Here is a 14316-nt window from a genome sequence, read left to right on the forward strand (position 1 = left end):
GAATTAGTTCAGGTAAACCAACCTGCATAAATCATTTACTAAATTAAATGATCAACAAAAAGGTGTGGGTATTTGATTGCTTCACAGCATTTGTGGTGGGTCAACTCTGAAAATGTTATTCCATAGGTTACGGAGGCTTCCAGTTCAGTAGCCATGGAGGCGATGGGATTCAAAAGAGGCCTCGATCATCTCCTGACCATGGGTGTGGATGTCGGTGTCATCACTACTGATAGAGCACCATCTATACGCAAAATAATGAGGGAGACCTACAACGACATTCGCCATGAGTTTGATGCATGGCACGTCAACAAGAGTAAGTGTAATGCCTACCAGAAGAACTAACAATATCACACCATGTTTTCTCACTTGTGTGCATTTGGTAAAATTGTGATCGTAAGAAATCCATCTTGTTTTTTCATTTAGGTGTCAAGAAGAAGCTAGTCAATGCAGCAAACAAAAAGGAAAACAAAGACCTACTGACCTGGCTGAAGTCTATAAGTAATCACTTATACTGGTCTTGTAGCTCCAGTCATGGAGATGGTGAGGTAAGAACAACTCTATTATCATTTGGCAGTGGTGCTACAGGACCAAATATAGCACAAAAACAATCAGGTAAATTTTCAGTTATTATCTCCTATATCCCCTCCAGGAGTGTGTGCGTCAGTGGAAATCCCTGCTCCAACACATTGTTGGCATACACAGATGGGAAGAAGCCGGCATACAACAAACGTGCCATCATGCCCCTCTGACAGCCAATGAACAACAGAGGAAAAGGTGGATGACCGTGGATTCCCCAGCATACCGGACTTTAAAAAATATAGTTCTAGAAAAAAACATACTGCGAGACTTGCGGCAGATGGCACTGTTCAAACACACAGGTCAGTCTACAAAATATTTTTTGCCCCCTAAACTCAATTTTTTGTTTTATGACAAAAGTTATTTTGCAACAGAAGCATTGCTGCACTTTCCCTCTAAGACATTTAGGTATACAATGTAAAGAGGCTCCTGTAACTATCATTTAAAAGTATGTTATCACGTTTATGGCTAATATTTATATGGGGTTGCATTGCACCTACACAGGGTCCCTGGAAGTTTTCCATTCATCAATGCTAAAGTATACGCAGAAAAGGCTTCACTTTTCATATGACGTAATGCTGGCCAGAACCCAACTTGCGGTTATGGACCACAACGCCAATGTTGGCAAGGAGCAGGCCAAAACAAAGCAAGGTAAAGACATACATCTTCTAATAAAATCTCTGCTATTCTAAAATGATCTGAATAGGACCTGAAAGTGAAGTTGAGTGATTTTTGGAATGTCAGCTACAGAACAAAAAAAATACATAAATCTGTTGTGCTTTGTGCAAATGGTTGACCATATGTACACCTACACTGTGTTATTACCTAATTTGTTATTACATTTTGTTTTATAGGACAACCGCAATTTGCATTTGCCTACTCAAAGGCCAGTCATCAGTGGATTGCTAGGCCAGTGTATGAGAGAGGTGTGCAACTATTCCGCCAAGAGCTCATGGACCGCACTCTGAAGATGAGGGATGAGATTAATCTTGAAGATTGGCCCCGTCCTCCGCCTCGCCGGAAAAGGCTTCTAAAGAACATTGCCCCTGTGCCTAGGCCTGACAAGTCAGAGCTGTTGAAACAATACACATCTCGGTTCAAGTCCCAGTGAAATTTTCTTGTTTGTTGTGGACGACAGTTGCTCAAAACATTGTTTTGATTTATTATTCCCGTGTTTGTATATAATTCTGTCAATAAACGAGTCTTTATACATCTTACCAACTACTTTTATTTATAACTTCACAATTGTCATTATCCTTCTACTATGGTACACATTTACATAACATTATTTGCAAAATCAGAGAATTCTCAATAATTCCTCTGCTTCTTGAAAACCTCTGTAATCGCCGGTTGGGGAGGGGTACTTGGTCCTAATTGTGGTCACCACACAACTGGGCAGGACTCTCCTCTCCTTGCGCCCCAGACGCTCACCTTGTAATCCCCACTCCAAGACGATCCGATATGCCACCAATCTACACTGTCTAGGAGTGGAAATAAGAAAGCAAGAGCAATCAAGGGGCAGTCATATTCTGTAATTTTGGCGATTCACAAAAATTGATTAGAGCACTGACGAAAATAAGTATTTGTGTAATTACTTTGCAGATAATTGTCCGTCGGGTCCCTCTGGAACAGGTCTTCTCTTCCAGTTGATTTTGGGTACGTTAAAAAATGTCCGTACAACAGCGGGGTTTATTAGTGCAGGATAGTCATCCATTGCTGTGAGACAGCATGCCTCGGAGTTTTCGAGGCATTGGCGAAACACGTCCGACTCCCGACAACACAAACACTCTTCCTCTGTAGCCATGGGCTGACATTGTCCACAGCTACACCACCAGTCGCCTGCACATCTGTTAGGTGTGTCTGGGACCTCCGCCGATTCCGCCCCCTCTTCTGCAGCTCTCTCGATTCTCCTCCATTACTTGTAGTTCCTTGTCTGTATATTCAGGCTCAAATAGGTACGGTCGACCGAAATTGAGCCACTCATTGTCGCGTTCGATGCTCACCTCTGACTCTGCCATTTTCTTGATCTATTCTGCTGTTCTCTAGCTTCCTGCTTGGTAGTCTCTTCCGGCAATATATGTTGTGCTGCGTGATGCTCGCGGGATCTCGCCGGATCTCACGCAATAGCAGCCGTGAGGAGAATCTATCAGGCAAGTGTTATTTAAATATACTTCTGGTGTAGTTACAAACTTTCTAATGCCTCGTTTTATAAGTAAATAACATATTTGTACTAGTGTGGACGTTTGGTATCAATCCGTGCATTATTAGTGGGGTTATTTACGAGATACAACTTTGGATCCATTAGCGCCTGCACTAAGCTAACTAGCTGAAATGCTAATGGGGGGGTGTTTGGCTCAAGGTCAAAGAGCAGAATGCAACCTAATCATCCGAACCATCACTTAAAGCTAAAAATATAAAAAAGAAGGTGAGGCAGCATAAATACAACACACACACACACCAACACACACACACACACACAGTTATTCAGCTGTGATTAACATATGTAAGGCCAGATGTACCTGTGCTCCCCCTTTTTCCACAGCAATAGCTTTAAGCACTTTGAGATGGTCTGATGATCTTTTCACATATATGAGGGGACTGAACATTTGGGTTTCAATAGTCCCCTCTTTGTCTGAACAACAATATGCACACTTGGTCGATGTAGCCTGATAGTCCACTGTTGGTAATATAGGTATGTGTGTGTGTGTGTGTGTGTGTGTGTGTGTGTGTGTGTGTGTGTGTGTGTGTGTGTGTGTGTGTGTGTGTGTGTGTGTATATATGAAAGTGTGTCTGTGTCTGCTGTTACTCTACTGTCATGTGCTTTCATTTCATTTTTCTTTGTTCATTAGTCTTTTGCAGTTGGACTACTGTTTTGTTCTACATGTGCCTAATATACAGACATTCAATATTGTAGTACTTGCACTACTTGTGTACAAGTTTTGATATACTCTGTTTTCATTGCAAAATGTGTAAAAAATGTATGAAATCATGTAAACATGTTGTTTCTCTAACAGCTTTTATCTGATAATATAAAGAGATGTTAGATATGTCAGAGTAAAGTCTCTAACAGCTTTTATATGATAATATAAAGAGATGTTAGATATGTCAGAGTAAAGTCTCTAACAGCTTTTATATGATAATATAAAGAGATGTTAGATATGTCAGAGTAAAGTCTCTAACAGCTTTTATATGATAATATAAAGAGATGTTAGATATGTCAGAGTAAAGTCTCTAACAGCTTTATATGATAATATAAAGAGATGGTAGATATGTCGGAAAGTCTCTAAGACTCTTTTATAACTCTGCTCTTGTTCTCCAGATCAACATGAAGATCTCTATCTTTGCTGGTGTTCTGCTGATCTCTGCTGCCGTGCTCTCTGTGGACGGACAAAGTTGGGCTAAGTTTGAGCATAAGCATATCAATGCTGGGATGACTGTTGTCCAATGTACCCAGGTTATAAAAGATAGAAAAATCGTGACCCCACCCACCCAAGTGAACCCAAGCAACAGCTGCAAGAGTCTCAATACCTTCATCATCAAAGGGGATGTGAAAGCCATCTGTGCTGTAGGAGGAGGAGACCCATATGGCACCAACGGTATGACAATCAGCAAAGCTACTTTCCCAATTGTTGACTGTAACCTGGTGAAGCAGAATCCACCTGCTGTTCCCTACAACTGTCAGTACAAAGGAGTAGCTCGTAACAACAGAAGAATTATAGTCAGATGTGAACATGGTCTTCCTGTTCACTTACATGGAAGTCAGTAATCTAATACTACCTGATGTATCAGAGTAATCTGTTACTACCTGATGTATCAGAGTAATCTGTTACTACCTGATGTATCAGAGTAATCTATTACTACCTGATGAACCAGAGTAATCTGTTACTACCTGATGAATCAGAGTAATCTATTACTACCTGATGAACCAGAGTAATCTGTTACTACCTGATGAATCAGAGTATTCTGTTACTACCTGATGTATCAGAGTAATCTGTTACTACCTGATGAATCAGAGTAATCTGTTACTACCTGATGTATCAGAGTAATCTGTTACTACCTGATGAATCAGAGTAATCTGTTACTACCTGATGTATCAGAGTAATCTGTTACTACCTGATGAACCAGAGTAATCTATTACTACCTGATGAACCAGAGTAATCTATTACTACCTGATGTATCAGAGTAACTTGTGTCTCCTGTTGAATAAAACACATGTTGACAGTTTATCTCTGGGTCTGTTTTTAATGCCGTCATTTTCATTCATTTATAAAGAAGATAACAGATCAAAAATAATAATATCTTGTTAAAGCACCTTTCACACATTAAATGCAGCTCAAAGTGTTTTAGAGTCTGGGATTGTTCTTTTCACACCTTGATTACTGCTCTGTGGTTTGGTTCAACAACAACTATTAATAAACTACAAGTGATTCAGAATAAAGCTGCATGTGTATCTCTCTCATGTGGGTTTGGATCAAATGTTGCTAAAATGCATGAAAGGCTCTCATGGTGTAAAGTTTAAAATAGATTTGTGTATTCACTAATGTTTTTTTACATAACATTATAATAAAAAAACACCTTTTATTTTATTAACAAAAATATATTTTAGTACTGATACACATCATTATCCAAGGAGACATGCAGTAGGATGTAGTTTTATTTAAGTGAAAACCAAAACAATTCAACGTTCAGTCAAGTCCAGAGCAATGTGTGATTGGAACTCTCTCCCAAATATTATTAAACAATAAAACACTCAGTATGGTTTCAAAAAATCACTGAAGAAGAAATGTCAATATGTAAAACCAATTCAGAGAGTCTGTTATAGGTTTTTTTTATTATATCTTATCTCTTAAAATAGATTGATTCGGAGTAGCGTAATGTCTTTTTTTTAATAAATTGCATTAACTGTAAAATTAAATATGATTTGTATTTTCAAATGTTGTGTAATATCAAGTAATATCTGTGTATGTATGGTGTGTACTGCGAAGTAATATCTGTGTGTGTATGGTGTGTAATGTGAAGTAATATCTGTGTATGTATGGTGTGTACTGTGAAGTAATATCTGTGTGTGTATGGTGTGTAATGTGAAGTAATATCTGTGTGTGTATGGTGTGTAATGTGAAGTAATATCCAGGCATGAAAACAGGTCAGGGGTGAATAAGGTGAGAAGGATATAACCCCTCTAGGGGGGTCCGGGGGCATTCTCCCCCGGAAGAACATTTTAAATATTCCATATTTTAAAGCATCAATCTGATGCATTTTGAGATGCATTTTTTGCCAGCCAACAGTGTAATATTTCAATATGCACTCATTAAAGTTAATTTGACTGGCAAAACAGTTAAAGTCCTTCTGACATTACACAATAATAAAACTCATAATTTTTAACAACTAAAAAGTTTTGGATCAATTTTTACTTCTTCCAACCATATGTTAAATAAAGAGTCAATGTGGATTTACATATTGCCATAATATCATAATCCTACAATGAATCATTGTGAAAACTAAACTTTACTACTTTGGCCAAGTCATCATCAAAAAAGCAAATTTATATATTAGTTGTCATGTACATTTATTAAAAACGTTTCATACAGCTAGAGGTCTAGACTCTGGGACGAGGACTTTATGTTTAATACCTGCCACGCTGAGTCCAGACAGACAGCTTTATCGAGGCAGTTTGGGCTTCACATAGCTTTCACACAGCGGCCATCGCTAATGACTAATCATGTTCCTCTATGAACGTACACACACGTATTGTCTGTATTGGTCGGTCGGTAAAGGAACAGTCTTAACGGTATCATACGATAATATCTGTGTGTGTTATGGTCTGTAATGTGAAGTAATATCTGTGTGTGTATGGTCTGTAATGTGAAGTAATATCTGTGTGTGTGGTGTGTAATGTGAAGTAATATCTGTGTGTGTATGGTGTGTAATGTGATGTCGTAAATGGTATTGTCACACGACAGATTGTAGGACCCCAGGAAGAATAGCATTAGCATATACCTGAAGAAACAGGAGTTTAAGGATTAACAAACACCTATTTCAGACTTTTTCAGAAAGCAAGACTTTGATCCATCTGTTTGACATCTTTGCATCACCCTTCTGTGAAAATAAATCATTGTTAAAATGGATTTAAATCTTGTGGCTCATAATTAGATTTCAAGGGTTCAAACTCTGTGGTGATATATTTCTGTTCTTATCACATTATTACATAACGCCTAATTTGAATATCAATGTGGTCATGGTTTTACTGTAAAAACATTACTTTCCGCTGAAATATTCAATATTTACTGAAGCATTTTTTTGTAGAATAACTATATATTTTTAAAGATTTACAGTGGCGTTGCAAATCACAGGTCACAGACTGACATTGGTTAAATTATTATTTTTTTATTATTAAAATGAACAGTCACTATATGTACAACACTTAGCATAACAAAAACAAGCAAATTATTCGGGGCGGCCTCTAGCGCAACCATGGGAGCGTTCGCCCCATGTTGGCTGAACGTGCAGCGGCCCTTTGCTGCGTGTCGTCCCCCATCTCTCTCCCCCTTTAATGACTATCCACTGCCACTGTGATAGGGGGAAAAAGGTCCAAAAAACAATCTTTAAAATAATTAAATAAAACAAGCAAATGAATCCGTAACCTTTTTTGCAGTTTGCTTTGAGCTCAGCCTCCATCGATGACGAGCGCCTCCTCTTTTTAAGGACAGTCTTAACTTTCTCTGCTAGGAATTCTTTCAGACTTGCTGCTCCTCTGGGTGCCCACCCAGGTAACCATAACCTGAGCTCCAATCCATGCTGGTCCATGGCAGCCGCCTTCGCCATCAGGTTCTTGGTGTCTAAAAATTAATAAAAAAGTGTTTAAATGACTTGTTGATGGCAAATAATGCTGTCTCAGGCCATTGTGTATTTAAAGTAGGCATACCTGTGATTATGAGCTCTTCCATTTTCCACAGGATAAAGGAATTCTGCAGCGCCGATAACCTCTCTTAGACTCATAGTGTAGCCTCCCCAGCTGAAAGATGGTCTTCATGGTTGGGTAGTTTATTCACTCTCTATGCTGAAATCAACCTAAATTAAAAGCCTAATACAATATTAAATTAAATATGAAATTATTCTCCTTTGAACCTTCTGTCACATCCAATATACCGTAGTAATTGCATTTCTATCTCTCAAGTTACACCGTTTAGCTAAACAGGCTCATTAGCGTGGTAATTAACTGCAGGCTATGTTGACATGCTAGCTTTGTTGCAGCCATACTATCTATTCGAAACTCTGTAAACCTTAACGGTATATCATAAAGTGACTGACAATACAAATGATATTAGAGTAAACACTGACAAACCTTGTTCCTTTATCAGCCAGATGATGAACAAGATAAGCATACGCCATGCTTTATTTTGCAGAGGATCAGCAGCACATGTTGCCCGCGGCCTCAGCCAGCTTATAATACTTCCGGTTTCAATCTTTTCAAAATAAAAGCACTAGCTAGCAAGTTAGCTAGCTTTAGGTAATCAAAATGACCCTGTTCTCTGGCAGATTCTTCTGTGATTAACTTATGTTAGAGCTAACATAACAGCCAAGCTAGCTCTAAGTGACCCACATATTATTTATTTATTTCATTCATTTAATAATCCATAGCAGTTTCCAGCGTTAGCGTTTTTATTTTGAAAAGATCGAAACCGGAAGTTTATAGTTGTTCCCACAAGCGGACAAAGTGTGCAGATCATACAAGCAAAGTGTTTTATGTTTAACTTGTTTAGCACCTGGTTGATAAGGGCATAATGTTGGTCATTGTTTCCTCTAATATTGTTTGTATTTTCAGTCACTTTATGATATGCTGTTTAAGAGTTTTAAGGACTTGGAGATGAGTATAAAATAAAAAAGATGGATATATTTAAACTAAAAGTATTTCGTTTTCTTTGTTTTCTCAGCTCTTACAGTGGTTAGATGCCGTGTGTTCAAGGCATGTTTGAAAGTGCAAAGGAAAAATGAAGTCTTGGTGAACCATTAGTTAAAGAGAGCCAGACCATCTTTCAGCCAGGGAGGCTACACTATGATAATGATTATTTATAGTTCATAGTATACTGTGATTTATATAAACAAACATGTGAATGCTGTGATTGCTGGCTGTCAGATGCATCAATGCATTAATATTCTGGACACAATCTAGATAATGGATAATCATGATCGTCAAGGTAGCTCACCACTCACTAGGTAGAGTGTGCCATTAAGGCTGCCCTATCATGTTTTGTTGTCATTTGAGTGTACAATATGTGTAAAGATTTGACGGTGATATAGTTAACGATCAATTCTTGCATCCGTAGCTTTTGCATGCATTTAAAAGAAATTGATATATCCCACTTGGTTTGTTAGGTTTCAAGAGAGGAAAACTATCCAGAAGACATGACAGTGAAGATGACAAGAGCGGGAAAATATCCAGTGTAATCTCCATACAGGACTCAAACTGTTATAGCGCTGAGTCTTCAGTGGAAAGAAAGATGAGAACTGAATCAAATGAAAACCTTGTTTACATTTTGAATATGTGTGCATAACAGAAGGTTGTCATGAAGATTTGATTTCACATTGACAATGTTTCACTAATGTTTAAAAGCTGTATTAATGTTTAAGTCAAAGAGTACTAATAAACTGTGAATCATTGTTTAGTAATGTTTATTCAGCACTGTTATGCATTTATCAAGTGTAAGTTAAGGTACATATGTTCATAACTTTACAATAAGTCTATCGAAGAGCATTAGTAACTCTTTAGTTGTGGTTTAGTAATGCTTATTCCGTATTGTTATACAGTAATTAAGTATTAGTTAAGGTGCATATGTTCTTAACTTTACAATAAGTCTATCAAAGAGCATTAACACCTGTTTAGTTACCCAGACAGCATTTACATCTGTGCCAGATCCGTTTTCGAATCAGCAGATTCGCGCAGCAGTCACACTCAGTATGCAGATCTGCACCAACTTTGCGCCAGACTTGTCTGTCGCTTCTGAGAACGACAGTCCGTCCGGCGGGTGCGACGCAGATCCGGGGCAGCTGCGCAGACCAGACACGCCACATGTCCGCCCGGCTCGTCGCGGGGCTGGATCCTAGGGAGCTGCGCAGACCGGACGCGCCACAACTGAAATATGTCCGCCCAGCGGGTGTGGGCCAGGCCGGACACGCCACAACTGAATTGAGTCCGCCCGGCGGGTGTGGGCCCGTTCTAATACATCATGATGTGGGCCGGATCCACGGGAGCTGCGCAGACCGGACGCGCCACAACTAACGGAACGCTTTTTTCCTGCATAAACCCGCAACTCTATTTGAAATGCAGAGAGGAAGACTGCAGGCTGCACCGTCTTTGTGATTATTGGTAAGTGCATTATACAAGTAAAATTGTGAAAGTAAACTGCTGTTGATTTCATGTTAATCTGTTAAATATGTATAGGCTAAACATAAACGTTTACTAACTTAGTTTACACTGACATTCTGACAACCTGAGAGCGTGTCAGACAATACGCTGGTATTAGTGTAGACCTATAGCTAGGCTATGCTTGTACTAGCTATAGGTTCTTTTAAACATCCACAACTAATGTGAACAGGCTTTAAGGCTGAATCAGTGATCTTTGCTTATTATTCACCAAAATTACTGAATATCGTGTCCATTGTGTGTTAGCTGCAAAATCGTTTGTTAGCGCTACCCACTAGGCTAAACCGTCTTTTGTTAGTTTTGTTAGTCTTTACTTAATCACTCTCTCACTCATTCACTCACTACACACCACGTCACATTTGTGCAAGCATTTTACTATAATGTCATGTAAAAAATAATCTTTGAATACTTAATCTAACATAGGCCTACTGTTTGTTTCTTTGCTTTGTGTGCTTTTTGTAGGCTACGTCTTACAGGAGCAATGAGGAAGAATCGCATGTCTGACAAAGCCACGGACACGGAGATAAATCAATAGCCATCAGATCTGCCTTATGACTGCGGGGGTGGACGCCGTGCCCGGTTTCACCCAACTAATGAGCAGTAAATATACAGTGCCTTGCGAAAGTATTCGGCCCCCTTGAACGTTTCGACCTTTTGCCACATTTCAGGCCTCAAACATAAAGATATAAAACTGTAATTTTTTGTGAAGAATCAACAACAAGTGGGACACAATCATGAAGTGGAACGAAATTTATTGGATATTTCAAACCTTTTAAACAAATAAAAAACTGAAATATTGGGCGTGCAAAATTATTCAGCCCCCTTAAGTTAATACTTTGTAGCGCCACCTTTTGCTGCGATTACAGCTGTAAGTGGCTTGGGGTATGTCTCTATCAGTTTTGCACATCGAGAGACTGACATTTTTGCCCATTCCTCCTTGCAAAACAGCTCGAGCTCAGTGAGGTTGGATGGAGAGCGTTTGTGAACAGCAGTTTTCAGTTCTTTCCACAGATTCTCGATTGGATTCAGGTCTGGACTTTGACTTGGCCATTCTAACACCTGGATATGTTTATTTGTGAACCATTCCATTGTAGATTTTGCTTTATGTATTGGATCATTGTCTTGTTGGAAGACAAATCTCCGTCCCAGTCTCAGGTCTTTTGCAGACTCCATCAGGTTTTCTTCCAGAATGGTCCTGTATTTGGCTCCATCCATCTTCATATTCGGCCCCCTTGAACGTTTCGACCTTTTGCCACATTTCAGGCCTCAAACATAAAGATATAAAACTGTAATTTTTTGTGAAGAATCAACAACAAGTGGGTCCCAATTATGAAGTGGAACGAAATTCATTGGCTATTTCAAACTTTTTTAACAAATAAAAAACTGAAAAAGTGGGCGTGCAAAATTATTCAGCCCCTTTACTTTCAGTGCAGCAAACTCTCTCCGAAGTTCAGTGAGGATCTCTGAATGATCCAATGTTGACCTAAATGACTAATGATGATAAATAGAATCCAGCTGTGTGTAATCAAGTCTCCCGTATAAATGCACCTGCTCTGTGATAGTCTCAGAGGTCCGTGTAAACGCGCGAGAGCATCATGAAGAACAAGGAACACACCAGGCAGGTCCGAGATACTGTTGTGGAGAAGTTTAAAGCTGGATTTGGATACAAAAAGATTTCCCAAGCTTTAAACATCCCAAGGAGCACTGTGCAAGCGATAATATTGAAATGGAAGGAGTATCAGACCACTACAAATCTACGAACCGGCCGTCCCTCTAAACTTTCAGCTCATACAAGGAGAAGACTGATCAGAGATGCAGCCAAGAGGCCCATGATCACTCTGGATGAACTGCAGAGATCTACAGCTGAGGTGGGAGACTCTGTCCATAGGACAACAATCATTCGTATACTGCACAAATCTGGCCTTTATGGAAGAGTGGCAAGAAGAAAGCCATTTCTTAAAGATATCCATAAAAGTGTCGTTTAAAGTTTGCCAAAAGCCACCTGGGAGACACACCAAACATGTGGAAGAAGGTGCTGTGGTCAGATGAAACCAAAATCGAACTTTTTGGCAACAAGCAAAACGTTATGTTTGGCGTAAAAAGCAACACAGCTCATCACCCTGAACACACCATCCCCACTGTCAAACATGGTGGTGGCAGCATCATGGTTTGGGCCTGCTTTTCTTCAGCAGGGACAGGGAAGATGGTTAAAATTGATGGGAAGATGGATGGAGCCAAATACAGGACCATTCTGGAAGAAAACCTGATGGAGTCTGCAAAAGACCTGAGACTGGGACGGAGATTTGTCTTCCAACAAGACAATGATTCAATACATAAAGCAAAATCTACAATGGAATGGTTCACAAATAAACATATCCAGGTGTTAGAATGGCCAAGTCAAAGTCCAGACCTGAATCCAATCGAGAATCTGTGGAAAGAACTGAAAACTGCTGTTCACAAACGCTCTCCATCCAACCTCACTGAGCTCGAGCTGTTTTGCAAGGAGGAATGGGCAAAAATGTCAGTCTCTCGATGTACAAAACTGATAGAGACATACCCCAAGCGACTTACAGCTGTAATCGCAGCAAAAGGTGGCGCTACAAAGTATTAACTTAAGGGGGCTGAATAATTTTGCACGCCAATATTTCAGTTTTTTATTTGTTTAAAAGGTTTGAAATATCCAATAAATTTCGTTCAACTTCATGATTGTGTCCCACTTGTTGTTGATTCTTCACAAAAAATTACAGTTTTATATCTTTATGTTTGAGGCCTGAAATGTGGCCAAAGGTCGAAAAGTTCAAGGGGGCCGAATACTTTCGCAAGGCACTGTACCTACAGTAGGCGCAATGTTCACATTAGGTTACTTGGTTTTGTATTTTTTTTTGTAATTTGAATAATTAACAATGATCTTTAATCATATGCTTTTTCTCTTTTTGTGCATCTGGATTCACGTCAGATGGTTGTTCATGCTGTAGTTTTTTTGCCTTTTTAAAATAAAAAATAAAAACTATTTTGAAAATTACAAATTGCGTGGATATTTGTAAATATGAATCACAGATCAGGGCCAGATGAGCCCCAGATGTAAAATATGAGTCTGGGCCAGATCCGCCACACGTCATGGCATTAATAACTGTACTGGGCCAATTCTGGCCCAGATCTGTCTCTGATCTGTAATTCCAACCTGTTCCGGTATTGGGCCGTTGGAGCGGGGCCCGGCCCAGGTCCGTTTAGCGGATCTAACATGCTATGAGCCGAGACCTGGTCCAAATCTGGCCCAAATACATTTTGCTGTCTGGGTATGGTTTAGTAATGCTTATTCCGTATTGTTATACAGTAATTAAGTATTAGTTAAGGTGCATATGTTCTCAACTTTACATAAGTCTTCCACAGAGCATTGATCATTGTTTAGTTATGGTTTAGTAAGGCTTATTCAGAATTGTTATACATTAATTAATTGTTAGTTAAGGTGCATATGTTCTCGAAAATAAGTCTACCACAGAGCATTAATAACTGTTTAGTTATGATTTAGTAAGGCTTATTCAATATTGTTACACATTAATTAAAGTGATGGTTCGGAGTAATTCACCCTAGGGTCCTTTGCACCATGACCTCGAGCCAAACACCCCCCCAGAAGCTTTTTTCACCTGGGTCTAACATTGGGCGAGTTAGCGTAGAGTAGCGTTAGCCGCTGAATAGCTTAGCGCAGGGGCTAATGGACCCACGTTTGTATCTCGTAAATGACCCCACTAATAATGCCCGAAAGAATCCAAAGGTCTACACTAGTATATATAGGTCTATGCTCTCATAAAACGATGGATTGGAAAGTTTGTAAGTACACCAGAAGTTTATGAACACTTGCCTGCTCTCTTCTGCTCTCTGCTGCCGCTGCTGCTACCTGCAGTTAGACTCACAGCAGCAACAACAGCAGCGAGCAGAAGGCAGAAAGCAAGTATTATTATAAACAAACCGGGAACTATATTCTCAGACAGGCTTGCTGCGAGCATATCACTCCGCAAAGTACTATTTCTTCCACTTGAGAATATAGTTCCGGGTTTGTTTACAGTTAGAAGATGGCTGTGTCTCATGTTACGTTGTTTTTGTCCCCGCTGTGACTACACAAATCACAACATGTAAATAGGAACATGTTGGCGTTATTTTGTCACTTACTTCGCCGTTGGAGCAGTAGGATTACTGGAACCATTCACCTGCCTGTTCTGTGATGGGCTGATACCGCTGGAGCCGTCAGACAGCGTTACAGCACGCGGAGATGAGAAGGGTATGTATGGACTAGTCTAACTCTGGGGGTTACGGCGAATAAG

The 14316-nt window shown here is 39.6% G+C and overlaps 1 protein-coding gene and 2 long non-coding RNA genes across 3 annotated transcripts; 2 read left to right on the forward strand and 1 right to left on the reverse strand.

The window, feature by feature from the left end:
* Window positions 1–828: 828 nt before the first annotated feature.
* On the forward strand, window positions 829–1529 carry LOC120562418. Its single transcript, XR_005639785.1, has 3 exons — window positions 829–878; window positions 1081–1227; window positions 1431–1529. It is a non-coding gene; the product is annotated as an uncharacterized LOC120562418 (long non-coding RNA).
* Window positions 1530–3895: 2366 nt separating this feature from the next.
* Window positions 3896–4404, forward strand: LOC120562402 (angiogenin-like). The gene has a single exon (XM_039806129.1). The coding sequence runs from the start codon at window positions 3902–3904 to the stop codon at window positions 4340–4342; it is 441 nt and encodes a 146-aa protein (XP_039662063.1). The 5' UTR covers window positions 3896–3901; the 3' UTR covers window positions 4343–4404.
* Window positions 4405–6944: 2540 nt separating this feature from the next.
* LOC120562414 lies at window positions 6945–7756 on the reverse strand. The gene is made up of 2 exons (XR_005639781.1): window positions 7499–7756; window positions 6945–7412 (listed from the first exon to the last, which is right to left on the reverse strand). It is a non-coding gene; the product is annotated as an uncharacterized LOC120562414 (long non-coding RNA).
* Between the last annotated feature and the right edge of the window lie 6560 nt (window positions 7757–14316).

This window comes from Perca fluviatilis, chromosome 7 (genome assembly GCF_010015445.1).
Source record: "Perca fluviatilis chromosome 7, GENO_Pfluv_1.0, whole genome shotgun sequence".
NCBI lineage: Eukaryota > Metazoa > Chordata > Actinopteri > Perciformes > Percidae > Perca > Perca fluviatilis.